Source organism: Panthera onca, chromosome D3 (genome assembly GCF_046562875.1).
Source record: "Panthera onca isolate mPanOnc1 chromosome D3, mPanOnc1 haplotype 2, whole genome shotgun sequence".
NCBI classification, from domain to species: domain Eukaryota; kingdom Metazoa; phylum Chordata; class Mammalia; order Carnivora; family Felidae; genus Panthera; species Panthera onca.
Window position 1 is genome coordinate 7,189,663 of NC_138350.1, and position 13,576 is coordinate 7,203,238.

General features: G+C 40.2%; 1 protein-coding gene across 2 annotated transcripts in view; it reads left to right on the forward strand.

Annotated features, from left to right (window-relative positions):
- The window catches only part of ATP2A2 (ATPase sarcoplasmic/endoplasmic reticulum Ca2+ transporting 2), a 58,049-nt gene that overhangs the window by 27,755 nt on the left and 16,718 nt on the right, over positions 1 to 13,576 (forward strand). For both annotated transcript variants that reach the window (XR_009604075.3, XM_060612252.3), the window contains exons 6-8: positions 6,161 to 6,241; positions 8,126 to 8,211; positions 9,198 to 9,662. Coding sequence is in view for 1 of the 2 variants with exons in the window: in XM_060612252.3 (XP_060468235.1) it covers positions 6,161 to 6,241; positions 8,126 to 8,211; positions 9,198 to 9,662 (632 nt within the window). In the remaining variant the exon portion in view is untranslated. The remainder of the gene's footprint in view (positions 1 to 6,160; positions 6,242 to 8,125; positions 8,212 to 9,197; positions 9,663 to 13,576) is intronic.

Sequence of the window (13,576 nt, forward strand, 5' to 3'; positions counted from 1 at the left end):
TGAACTCATGACCCCAAGATCAAGAGTCCTATGCTCCACCCACTGAGCCAGCCAGGTGCCCCCATCTGTATTTATTTTTGACATAGTGATGTAAACATCGTTTAAGTACCATGGATTACATTCCTTTCTAGGTTTTAAGATAAAGGAAGTTTGCGTTCATTTCTAAAATGTGGCAGAGTAATTTCCTTTGACTTTTATTTGCATTCTTGGTGAGCTAGTATTAATTATACATGGAGGATTTTTTTCAGAGTAGAAATCCCTATTGTGGTAGCAGGTTAAAGACCGATGGACTTATGAAGCCAAGAGCTGAATCTGAAAAGTGTCAGAGGTTAAACAAATGGAAGGTATTTCTAACAGTTTATTCTTTTATTACACCACCACAACCTAAGAGACGGGGAAAAAATTTTCAGAGGAGAAAATTGCAGAGCATCCCCTTGGCAAGAGTAAGAATTTTCCACTACCACTTGCCGTTAAGGGCATTGACATGCTCCATCAGGGAAATATCACTGGGTGCGATCATCAGGAACAGCACTGCCTGCTCCTCACACACAAAACCCTCTGTCTGAAATTCATAGAAGCCAGCGGACAAGGAAAATAATCATGTCTTAATTTGAAAAGTATCAATTGAATCTTCTTTTGCTTCCCTAGAGAGTGTGCGTCCTAATAGATTGAATCCTGTATTGATTATTACAAACAAAAGCATAAAGCAGAGTCACATAGCAGGTTAAAAGAAGTCTTTCGTTAATTGAGGTTCCTTAGGCAAGACTCCTTTTACTTCTGGCTTTAGTTTCCTGACTAAACTGAGGGTTGATCAAGATGATGTGGGGGGTTTTCTAGCTAAGAGGATACTAGAACAAAGCAGGTGTTGAGGAACACCAGTTTGGACTGATGCTTTGTTATGGATTTATGCTTCCTTTCGTTAGAGATAGTTTTTGATGAAAACAATGAAATGTAGAACTTTAAGATGATAAATTTCTCAGGTGTTGGAGGACTTAAGGTCCTCTTGGCCTAGAGCTGGCATACTTGGTACATGAGATGCAGCACACAGTAGGCTGTTCTGAACAAGCCCTTCATGGGATCTGTGACTCCAGTTATTGTGCATGGTGGTGATTGTTTCTTCTTAGGTTTTTTGGGTTTTGTTTCCTTTTGTTTGTTTTTGTTTTTTGTTTTAGTGTTTGGAGAACTTTTTTAAAAAATTTATTTATAACGTTTAATTTTGAGAGAGAGAGGGTGAGTGGAGGAAGGGCAGAGGGAGAGGAGGGCACAGAACTCGAAGCAGGCTCCAGGAGGCTGATGCGGGGCTTGAACCCACGAACTGTGAGATCGTGACCTGAGCTGAAGTCAGACGCTTCCCAGGCACCCTTGGAGAACTTTTTAAAAGGTGGATTCCTGGACCCCAAGCCAAATGCATTAAACCAGACTCTTGAAGAGTAGTTTCTGAGAGTGTATAGTTTATAAAAGGCTCCCAGGTGATCTTTTGTTTTAGCTCCTAAATATTTAATTGCCCCCCAGTTAGAATGCCTGTTATCAGAACCAAGAAAAGTTGAGAAAAGGAGGTCAGTTTTTAAGGGCTTCCCAGGTCATCTGTTCCACTAGCATTTGACATTTGAGTCATTCCTAAATATTTAGCCAACAATTAAATGTATATCCATATAATTTCTGTACAGCAAAGAAATGACCTTCATGTATTTTTTTTTTAATTTTTTTTAACGTTTATTTATTTTTGAGATAGAGACAGAGCATGAACAGGGGAGGGGCAGAGAGAGAGGGAGACACAGAATCTGAAACAGGCTCCAGGCTCTGAGCTGTCAGCACAGAGCCTGACGCAGGGCTCGAACTCACGGACCGTGAGATCATGACCTGAGCCGAAGTCGGACGCTTAACCGACCAAGCCACCCAGGCGCCCCGACCTTCATGTATTTAATATAGACCTTCGGGGGCACCCAGGTGGTTCAGTTAGCATCCAGCTTTGGATCAGGTCATAATCTCACGGTTGGGTGAGTTCAAGAATGTGTGTGTGTGTGTGTGTGTATACATGCACACCTGTGTTTGTTTTTTTTGTTGTCGTTTGTTTCAGGAGTAGAATTTAATGATTTATAACTTACATGTAACAAGTATTCATCACAGCAAATACCCTCCTTAATGCCCATCACCCATTTAGCCCATCCCCCCAACCTCTAGCAACCCTGTTTATGCCCCTATGTTCACCTGTTTTGTTTCTTAAATTCCATGTATGAGTGAAATCATAGGATATTTGTCTTTCGCTGACTGATTTATTTCACTTTTAACATAGTACACTCTGCTTCCATCAGAATGAGTATAATTTTTAATGCTGCATATATTTAGTATTGATTCCGGGGCGCCTGGGTGGCTCAGTCGCTTGAGCGGCCGACTTTGGCTCAGGTCATGATCTCACAGCCCATGAGTTTGAGCCCTGCATTGGGCTCTGTGCTGACAGCTCAGAGCTTGGAGCCTGCTCCAGATTTTGTGTTTCCCTCTCTCTCTGCCCCTCCCCCACTCGCATTCTGTCTCCGTCTCTCTCAAAAAAGTATGAACTAGGGCTTATATGTGAAATTGTTGAACTAGAAAAACAGGATTCAACTTTTAACATAAAATGAAGTGTTCTTTTAAATTGCTGGTAGGTATGTATGTATGTATAAATAAATAAATAAATAATTAATTAATTGCTGGTATATGTTCAGCTGTTATAGAGACCGAAGTGTCAGAGTACTTACAGATTGTGGGGACCTCTATGCCATGTTAGACATTTTTTTGCTCCTGTAGGACCATGACATAAATTGCCTCTGACAGCAGGAAACATTTTTCTTTCTTTCTTCCTTTTTTAATTTATTTTGAGAGAGAAAGAGAGCGGGGAAGGGGGAGACAGGGAAGACAGAATCCCAAGCAGGCTCTGTGCTGCCAGCACAGAGCCTGTTGTGGGGCTTGAACTCACAAACCATGAGACCATGCATGACCTGAGCCAAAATCAAGAATGTCAGACACTTAACTAACTGAGCCACCCAGGTGCCCCAAGAACCATTTTCAAGTAGATTTTCCATTTAGAGTCCTATGCTCATGATTGAACCTTATAATTCTTTTCTTTAAAAAAAAATTTTTTTTAACATTTATTTATTTTTTGAGAGAGAGTGAGCCAGGAAGGGGCAGAGAAAGGGAGTCACAGAATCCAAAGCAGGCTCCGGGCTCTGAGCTGTCAGCACCAAGCCAGATGCAGGGCCCAAACTCACAAACCGCAAGATCATGATCTGAGCCAAAGTCAGACGCTTAACCAACTGAGCCACCCAGGTGCCCCTATTCTTTTCATGTTCAGGATCACATGTGATCGAATTAATTGTGACATTCAGAAATAATACAGTAGAATTTTTATTAAAATTTTTTTTTAATCTTTATTTTTGAGAGAGAGAGAGACAGAGTGTGAGCAGGGGAGGGGCAGGGAGAGAGGGAGACACAGAATCTGAAGCAGTCTCCAGGCTCTGAGCTGTCAGCACAGAGCCCGACGTGGGGTTCGAATTCATAAACCATGAGATCATGACCTGAGCTGAAGTCTGATACTTAACCAACTGAGCCACCCTGGCTCCCCTACTGTAAAAAATTTTAATTGGTTTCAAATTTTTATCTTGATGGAGCACTTGAGCTGTTGTTAGGCCATTGAAGTTTAGTTATATATGGTTACTTATTGTAGCAGGAACAGAATTAAGAGGAAAGGTTCTCGTTTATTCAGTTGGGGAATATTGCTGTTTGTTGCATAAGCATTTCCAGCAGGAGTTTCACTTTAACTTAATGTGTCCCTGCAGTCAAATGCAAGGGTGATCCTTGTCTCTTGAGATTATATACTGACAGTCTGTTTCTGTGCCCCTTTGTGACCACATTCCCTAGTTAGGCTACAGGGTGGTTTAATGAACTAGAGGTCAAAAAGCAAACCAACTGTTCCTGAACTTCAAAGCTCTGAAAGGCAGAAAAACCAGAGCTAAGTGGTAGGTGTTTGACAAATAAAATGCGTCTCCTTGGACAGAAAAGCTATTTTGCCAGTTTGTATATAACCAGTGACAATTAAAATTCAGTTTGTAGAGTAAGTATGGAAAATGAACATTTGACTTAAAAATACTATATGTAATGCTAGGGGAGACTATATTTCTTCTAATTTTTAGCTCTCCTTATATCAGACTTCCAAAACTACCATAGTTACCTTTTTTTTTTTTAATTTTTTTAATGTTTATTTATTTTTGAGAGAGAGAGAGAGAGAGAGAGAGAGAGACAGAGTGTGAGCCGAGGAGGGTCAGAGAGAGAGGGAGACACAGAATCTGAAGTAGGCTCCAGGCTCTGAGCTGTCAGCACAGAACCCGATGTGGGGCTCGAACCTACAAACCCTGAGATCATAACCTGAGCCAAAGTCGGACACTTAACCGACTGAGCCACCCAGGCACCCCCCACTTAGTTACCTTTTAGAAGGTCAGGAAAAGCTGTTGTACACTTAATGTCCAGTTGCTTTGGTACTGATATGTCCTCATTCAACAGTATTTGAACACCCACAGTGTGCTGGACACTATTCTCCAGGCCCATGTGAAACAGTGGCTTTATCTGTTCCTATATCTGCAATGTGGCATTTACTTTATACAAACTAGAGATGTGAGCCCTTTAAAAGAGCTGTTAAAGGAGCTCTTTGGCCTAGTGAAGAAGACTGTGTTGACTTAAAGATCCTCTTGAGGTGAATTTTTTTTTTAATTTTTTTTAATGTTTATTTTTTGAGAGAGAGTGTGAGTGGGGGAGGGGCAGTGAGAGGGGGAGACACAGAATCCAAAGCAGGCACCAGGCTCTGAGCTGTCAGCACAGAGCCCGAAGCAGGGCTCGAACTCACCAACTGGGAGATCATGATCTGAGCCGAAGTTGGACACCCAACAGACTGAGCCACCCAGGCGCCCCTTGGGGTGAATTTCAAAAGGCTTATTCACTTATTTGATAAATCAAATTTCAAAAGATACCCAAGGGTACAAAGTGAAAAGTCTCCCTCTATCCACCATGCTGGTAACCCCTACGTTAACATTTTGTGACCCTTTCCCAGAGGTATTTCCCTTATGAATGGTAGCTGTCTATAAGTGATGTTTCACACTCATGTTCCCCCCCCCCCCTTAATATACAGTATACCTAAGGAGGAAATTTTCACTTTAGCATGAATGGAGTTGTCTTATCTTTCTACTGTTAATAAAAAACTATGCTGTGACTAACTACATTCCGTATGAGCCTATCTGAAGAGTAAATTCCTTGTAGTGGAATACGTGGTGTAAAAAAAAGATTGTGCTTTGCAGTTTTGATATATAGTGCCGAATTGCCCTCCAGAGATTTTGTAACAGTTTTTTCTTCATACTCAGCAGCATATGAAGGTGGGCACAAAGTCTGGAACCAGAGTGGAATTACACACTAAATGGACTGTTAATATTACGTAGAATGTTCACTGACATTACATGCATTTAATTTGTCCTTGTTAACTGTGTACTAACACAGCATTTCATTGATCTCTGCTCAGGCACTTGCCTCCAAGTGATTTATGACACTGATATTTTTTTTTCCTTATTTAAATGAAAATTTTCAGACATTAGAGTCACCACCCTGTAAGAATCCCTGTTTTTTATACATCCTTGCATACTTGGTACATTTTCTCAACTCTTATTGTTTGTCAATTTGATAGTTTAAAAGTGGTGTCTCGGGGGTGGGAGGGAGGGCAGGGTGGGTGATGGGTATTGAGGAGGGCACCTTTTGGGATGAGCACTGGGTGTTGTATGGAAACCAATTTGACAGTAAATTTCATATATTAAAAAATAAAAAATAAAAGTGGTGTCTCCTGCTTCCATTTCTCGTTACTCTTACAAGTGAGATTTTTTTTTAGTGTCTTTGAGACGTTTGTTACCTATTCGTGATATCTTAGCTTTTCTGATGGGATAATCTGTTATCTGTCTAACAAGAGTTTTTCTAACCCTAAGGATAAGTTGATCTTACTTAATTTAACAGATTTTGATATATTTGTGCTGTATACAGGCTATGTATTTCCCTTAAAATTTGTTTTGTTTGGAGACAGGTTTATCTCTATGAAACACGAACATGAATTACAGAGTTGCTTATTTTAACTGCCTTTATTCTCCCCAATTAGTTGGTGACAAAGTTCCTGCTGATATAAGATTAACTTCCATCAAATCTACTACTCTGAGAGTTGACCAGTCCATTCTCACAGGTAAACATTATACATTGGAAAGTCCTTGAATGTGCAGACTCTCTCAGATCCTGTGCTAAGAGTTGACTCTTGCCTCACTGTCCCTTTATCGTACTTCACTTAATCCTCTCCAAGATATTTACTTCTTAAAACTTCATAAATTAGGCTTTTTGTCAATGTATGAGGTTTAAAGGTATTTAAAAACAAACTTGGCTTTCATCTCCTAAGGCCCCTTTAAATTTTGCCAAAAATTAGCTTTCAAAAAAAAAAAAAAAAGTTACAAATTCCTACATTAGCAGAGGCAGTAATCTTCCTTCCTTCCTTCCTTCCTTCCTTCCTTCCTTTTTATGCTTATTTTTGAGAAGGAGACAGCATGCAAGCAGGGAAAGGGCAGAGAGAGAGGGAGACACAGAATCCAAAGCAGGCTCTAGGCTCTGAGCTGTCAGCACAGAGCCCGACACGGGGCTCGAACTCACCCCGAGATCATGACCTGAGCCAAAGTCGGACACTTAACCGACTGAGCCACCCAAGCGCCCAGCAAGGGCAGTAATCTTCAGGTTGAAGTGTTGTCTCTCTCTTTTGTGGAAAATGAATTACTTAGTGTTCTTTTTCCAAGCAGGAAAAAAAGGCTCCAGAGCTGTAATTTTTTTCATTGGAGGAATGCTACTCTTGCATCTATCATACTTGGCAATGATCAAATGTAGAATTAACAAAAGCTAGCACCTTCCAAAATGGTGAATGTTTTACTGCCTGAAGTTTGCATGTTTAGATCTGAGATTGTTTGGAACATTTTTCCATTTTTGTTTGATAAAGGTACAGTCTAGGGGGGAGGGTTCATATTAACTGGAAGTAAGGTGGTCAGAAGATTAACTCAGACACAATGCTAACCTGAATTAAATAGAGTATAAAATCCAAAGGTAATCAAGATTTATCTGATTATCAGTTTTGTAAAGCAGCTGAAGTAATGGGAGGTAGTATTGTGAGTAGCCTGAGCTCTGTTTTTTATTGTTTCGTTATGAATAGCTTATTTACTAAAACTCCCATTAGCAGCAATAGCTGAAAGCTGATTAAGCCATAAAATGTTGGGAAACTGATTAGGTTGTGCATATAAAATTTTCATCGTGTGCCCATAGAAATAATTAACTTTTAAAACTTTTCATAGAATCTCTTAAATGTTTTTTGTTAAAATAATCATGTTCCAGTTTTAATAACTGGAGCCATATTTTGCATTACTCAGAGTGACCCCAGTTATTTTCATAAGTGATGTTAAGTAAAGTTGAAACCAAATTCAATGAGACATTGTAAAAGTTGTAAGAAGTCGTCCTTTATATACCATGTGGTGTTTTTAGTGCAACTGCTGATGTTTTTCAGTTTTGTTTTATTGAAATAGAATGGTCTGATCACTCATCACTAATGCAGATATTTCTAAAACTGTGTTTTCATTTCTCATGTCTGACATTATTGAACAGGTTTCCCATTGATGCTCCTCATTACGTAATATAATGTATCTAGTTTTTTAGTGTGTTAAGAATATATGTTCACCTTTTTTTTGGAAGTATTAGTGTGTATGTGCAACTACAACAAATAAATATAAATACATATTCACAGTATTAGAGTATAAAATTGATACCTGAAAACAGACTAGATTTGAATAGTTACTGTGGGAAATAAAGGCAGTTGACTGGGATTTTATTTCAAAATTAAGTTCATTTTGAAATTGTACTAATTTTAATCCTGACATTCTTTGCTCTGAAGTTAGTTTCTAAGTTTTACTAGCTCACCTCCTTTGAGCAGATGGGGTCTTTTATCCTATTTCCTGAGAGTGCTAGCAGTTTAATGAGTGAGGGTCCAGGTTCTACATGTGGATGGCACGGATCTAATGGTTCCTTCTCTCAACCTGCTTAGGTGAGTCTGTGTCTGTCATCAAGCACACTGACCCTGTGCCAGACCCACGGGCCGTCAACCAAGATAAGAAGAACATGCTGTTTTCTGTAAGTACTTTGTCAAATGTAAAGATCAGGTCAAACACCTTTAAATTCTTTATCTGTATACCTAGAAAAGTAGATCTGTGTGAGAAAGGCTTAGCCTATAAAGATGTTTTTAAATGATGTGGATGATATCAGTATGTAGATCACAGGAAAAAGGTGCGTGTTTAGAAAGTAAGCAAATGTGGCAACAATAATAAGAGGTGAGTCTGGGTGAAAAGTAAAACGGGTGTTCATTGTACACCAGTTTTTCTGTTCAATTTTTTTGAAATGAAAAGTTGAGAAATTGATAGGCTTTGCTTGTTTGGCATTTAAAATACTTCAAATGGTAGGTATTTGTATACGGGTTAGTATGGGAGCCTAGCCACTCCTAGTAAGTCAAGTGCTATAGGATTACAGTGAAAATCATGAAGTTGTATCACACCAGCACGGGGAAGTAAAGTGGGGTGGGAAGAGAGTGCTCCTACTTGATTTCATGATTTCTGAATGCCAGTGCTTGAGTGGAGGTCCTCAAGGTAGCTCACGGTGCTGGTGGCCCTGCTTGTTATAGGTGATCACAGTGGGGGCAGGGAGGTTGAGCTATTGGAGCCAGCTGTGGAGAATGCTTAGGGTTGAGGGCCGGACGGAGTTTGAAGAGTCAGGAACGCAGAGGGGTTAGAGCCCTGTTCCAGCCCAAAGCCAGTCTGCAAGCCAGGCTCAATATTATGAATAGAGTTTCCAGGGGCGGGTGGTCAGGGTGGAACTTCCCTGGGCAAGTAGGAACTGCATGAAATGAGAAACAAGAAGAGCCAGACCATGCTGCCTGCATTGTCCAGGTTGGATGGCTAGTTCTCGGAGTAGCAGCAGCCACTGGAAGGCCCAGCAGAATATGAGAGTGTCTGGGTGCTCTAATAAATACCCACAGACTAGTAAACTGTTCTGAGTTCACTAGTCGGTGTTTAAGTCGGGTGCAGTGTTACTCTTCTAATCAGTTTCCTCTACTTCTGTTGTAGGGAACAAACATTGCTGCTGGCAAAGCCATGGGAGTGGTGGTGGCGACTGGAGTTAACACAGAAATCGGCAAGATCCGGGATGAGATGGTGGCAACAGAACAGGAGAGAACACCCCTCCAGCAGAAACTAGACGAGTTTGGGGAGCAGCTTTCCAAAGTCATATCCCTTATTTGCATTGCAGTCTGGATCATAAACATTGGGCACTTCAATGACCCAGTTCACGGAGGCTCCTGGATCAGGGGTGCTATTTACTACTTTAAAATTGCGGTGGCCCTGGCTGTGGCGGCCATTCCTGAAGGTCTGCCTGCTGTCATCACCACCTGCCTGGCTCTTGGAACTCGCAGAATGGCAAAGAAAAATGCCATTGTTCGAAGTCTCCCTTCTGTGGAAACCCTTGGTTGTACTTCTGTTATCTGCTCAGACAAGACTGGTACGCTTACGACGAACCAGATGTCAGTGTGCAGGGTAAGTGGGAGTGATTTAAGACTCTTTGCTGCTGGTGGTTATTGATTCATCCTAAGAATATGCCCTCATGTCATCAAAACCTTGGATTTGTAATTTGAGGCCTTTTAAAGTACTTTAAACAAATAGGGTTGTGTGTATAGCCTTAACCCAAGGTAATCTGATGCCTCAAAGGAATTTAGTCCTCTAATTCCTAAAACTAATTCATGAAATAAGGGTATCTGCATGGTTAACGTATTTACACTGGGGAAGGTAACTATAGACGGGCTGTAAATGTGTTAGGTGACTGCTCCATCACTGAGTGCATGTATGTTACTGAAACAGCCTTAAGAGAATTCTGTAAAGCGGCTAGTTCCCTACCTACCAGCCTAGCTAAACTTCTAACTTGTGTTTTCATAACACAGTGGATGAGACATGCTTTCTTGAAAGGCACAAATAATTGCTTTGTTCTATGTTCATCCTTCTTTCTTAGGTTGTCTTGACCATCACTTGGGGGATAAAATAAGAAACTGTTTAAACTTGCCCTTAGAAAAGTAATAACTACAGAAATACTGATACAGCTGAATTAAGTTCTTTCCCTAGGTTTTATTTGAACAACTTTATACAAGTGAAAGTATAATTTTCCCAAAGGTACACAATTTGTAAAATACTGAGTGGACACCAAAGATCCTGTTTGGCTTGTTAAATATTGAGAGAATCAGTAAAATGGTAAAACTGATTACAAAGAGCATTTGAGGAAGTACTCAGTATTAGAATAGAATTGCTATATGTTAGATTACAAAAACTGGTTAATATCCTATAGGGCACCGGCGCCTGGATGGCTCAGTTGGTTAAGTGACCTGCCACTCTTGATTTCGGCTCAGGTCATGATCTCACGGTTTGTGGGTTTGAGCCCCGCGTCCAGCTCTGCACTGATAGTGCGGAGCCTGCTTGGGATTCTCCCTCTCCCTCTCTGCTCTTCTCCCATGCTTGCACTCTCTCAAAATAAACAAATAAATAAACTTCTTAAAAAAGTAGTCACTAGGGCAGTGAAACTACAGTTTGTCTTTCCTGTAGGAGTATCCACAACTTCCTGTAAGTAACGAGCTCTAAATAAATAAATAGCACAGTGGAACAGTGTTTTATATTTCTAGAATACTAATCTTTGAGCCTGTAAAGTAATGCTTCTGAATGACATTGAAGGGACTGTGGATATCCTGTTGGCCTTATTTCCAGGTTTTGGATAATATTTTTTCATATTAGAAATCATTTTTCTTCTAATACAATTAAACCCTTGGAATTTTTATCTTGCCAAATTGAAACTCATGATGATTTTTAGATACACAACCCCCCCCCCCCCCCAATCTTTGTGTAGTCAGACCCCAATTTAGAATGAATGGACAGGTGTTTTGTCTCTTATGTGGTAATAAGCAGGGTTTGACTCAGCTACCTAGGTTTACCTAGGTTTTCATTCCTTGGAACCAGAAAAGGTGTAAATTGGCTAATAGCTAGTTGCCAACTAATTTCAAACTGTGGGAGCAAATCAGATTTCAAACTAAGAATAAAACAGAGTCTGTAATAAAAGATTTTTGTTTTTATATTTTCTCTTAGCTGGTGTAAGATGTTTTCTTCCATTAAATAGCGTAGCCTGCCTCTTTGTTCTGTTGTACCTCTGTGACAGAAAGCTGATGCTAATCTGTATTCTATGGGAGGTTTCTTGCAGCAGGTTGCATAACTGCCCTTGACTTAGAAATACTTTCATCATGCAGTTCCTAAATGGTTTACTTGTAATCTACCATGCCCACTTGCATTCAGATTTACTTAACGTAAACTAAAATTCTGAATATTTTAGAATATTTTGGACCGTGGTATAAACTGAAAGTTTCACTTTTTTAAACGGTATCATTAAAGAAATGACATGGTGTGTGGTAATAATGTCAACTTATGATGTTGCTTAGTGTACTTAGTTTTTCACATTGTGACTTTATGAATCCTGGTAATCCTGCTCAAGAAGTTTAAAAACTCAGGCCCTGAGAAGTTAAGTGATATGTCTGGGGGGTCACACAGCTTCTAATAAAAGGGTAAAAAAAGGGTAAAGTTGGGTTTTTTATAGGAGAGATGGGTAGTTAAACCTAGTCCTCTGTCTTCCACTTAATAATTATATAACCTTGAGCACTTGTTTAACCTCTCTGGTCCTTTGTTCCTCTTCTGTAAAATGTCAAACATATTTGGAAGGAGCCATTTGACAAGCTTCCTTTTTTTAGTTGTTGTATCTGTTAGAAAAAAATGTAGGCGTCACTGATACTGCTGCATGTGATCTTGGACATGAATCTTTTCCTCATTTAACACTGGTTGCGCATGTTTGAATTAGAACCTTTTTTATCAGGAGTCATCACAGTTTTAAATCCTCTTATATAATTTCATTAAAAAAAAAAAAAAAGACGTGTTGTTCATGGCTCTAGTTCCGTTCCAGGGTTAATTTATATCTAAGTAGCTTTTGAAATGAAGCTTTTTGGGCGCCTGGCTGGCTCAGTCAGTAGAGCATGTGACTCTTGATCTTGGGGTTGTGAGTTCGAACCCCGTGTAGGGTGTAGAGTTTAAAAAAAAAAAGAGAGATGTGGGGCACCTGGGTGGCTCAGTCGGTTAAGCATTCCAACTTCAGCTCAGGTTATGATCTCACAGTTCATGAGTTCAAGCCCCGCATTGGGCACTGCGCTAACAGTGCAGAACCTGCTTGAGATTCTTTCTCCTGTCTGTGCCCCTACCCTGCTTGCATGCTCTCTCTCTCAAAATGAACAAACTTTAAAAAAATATATTAAAAAAAAAAAGATAAAACTTTCAGAACTTAAAAGTTTGTCCTATATAACAAGCAAAAATCTTGTGAGGCAAAAATAAGTTATTTTAATTTTTTTTTTTTTGATGTTTATTTTTGAGAGACAGTGCTAGTGAGGGAAAGGCAGAGAGAGAAGGAGACACAGAATCCGAAGCAGGCTCCAGGCTCCGAGCTGTCAGCACAGAGCCCGATTCAGGGCTTGAACCCATGAACCGTGACATCATGACCTGAACCGAAGTTGGATGCTTAGCCAACTGAGCCACCCAGGCGCCCCTAAAAAAAAGTTACTTTAAAATAAGCATGAGCTGATTTTGTTACTGAATATGAGTTGAGATTCTCTGAAAAGATACCTTAAAGCACTACGTGGCTCTTTTTAAACTTGAGTTTAGTAGTTTTAAATTATTGTAAATGGTTTGATTATATATTTAAAATTTTTTTAATGTTTATTATTTTTGAGAGAGAGACAGAGTAAAAGCAGGGGAGGGACAGAGAGAGGGGGAGACACAGAGAATCTGGAGCAGGCTCTAGGCTCTGAGTTGTTAACACAGAGCCTAGTGCAGGGCTTGAACTCACGAACCGAGAGATCATGCCCTGAGCTGAAGTCAGACACTTAACTGGCTGAGCCACCTAGGCACCCCGTTTTCTTCTGACTCTCTCTCCTCTCTCACTCTCTCCTTCCTTCCTTCCTTCCTTCCTTCCTTCCTTCCTTCCTCTTTCTTTTTTAATGTTTTATTTGTTTTGAGAGCGCGCACATAAGGGGGGGGGGGGGGGCACGGGAGAAAATCACAAGCAGGCTCCAAGTTGTTAGTGCAGAGCCTGGCTATAGGGCTTGATCCCACAAATGGCAAGATCATGACCTAAGCTGAAATCAAGTCAGACAACCAACTGAGCTACCCGGCCGCCCCTGGTCATGGTCTTAATTGTTCATATTTCAGAGGCATTTTGGCACCATAAAGTATAGTTGAAGTAGCACTTTGTGTTTTTGTTCTGTGTTTTATGAGAAGGTGTTATAGTTTCAATTTGCATGAAAACACAAGTCTAAATCTGAGTCTTCCAAACTGGGCTTCTAAATCATGATTGAAAAGCAAACCGAGGGGGGCTGGGG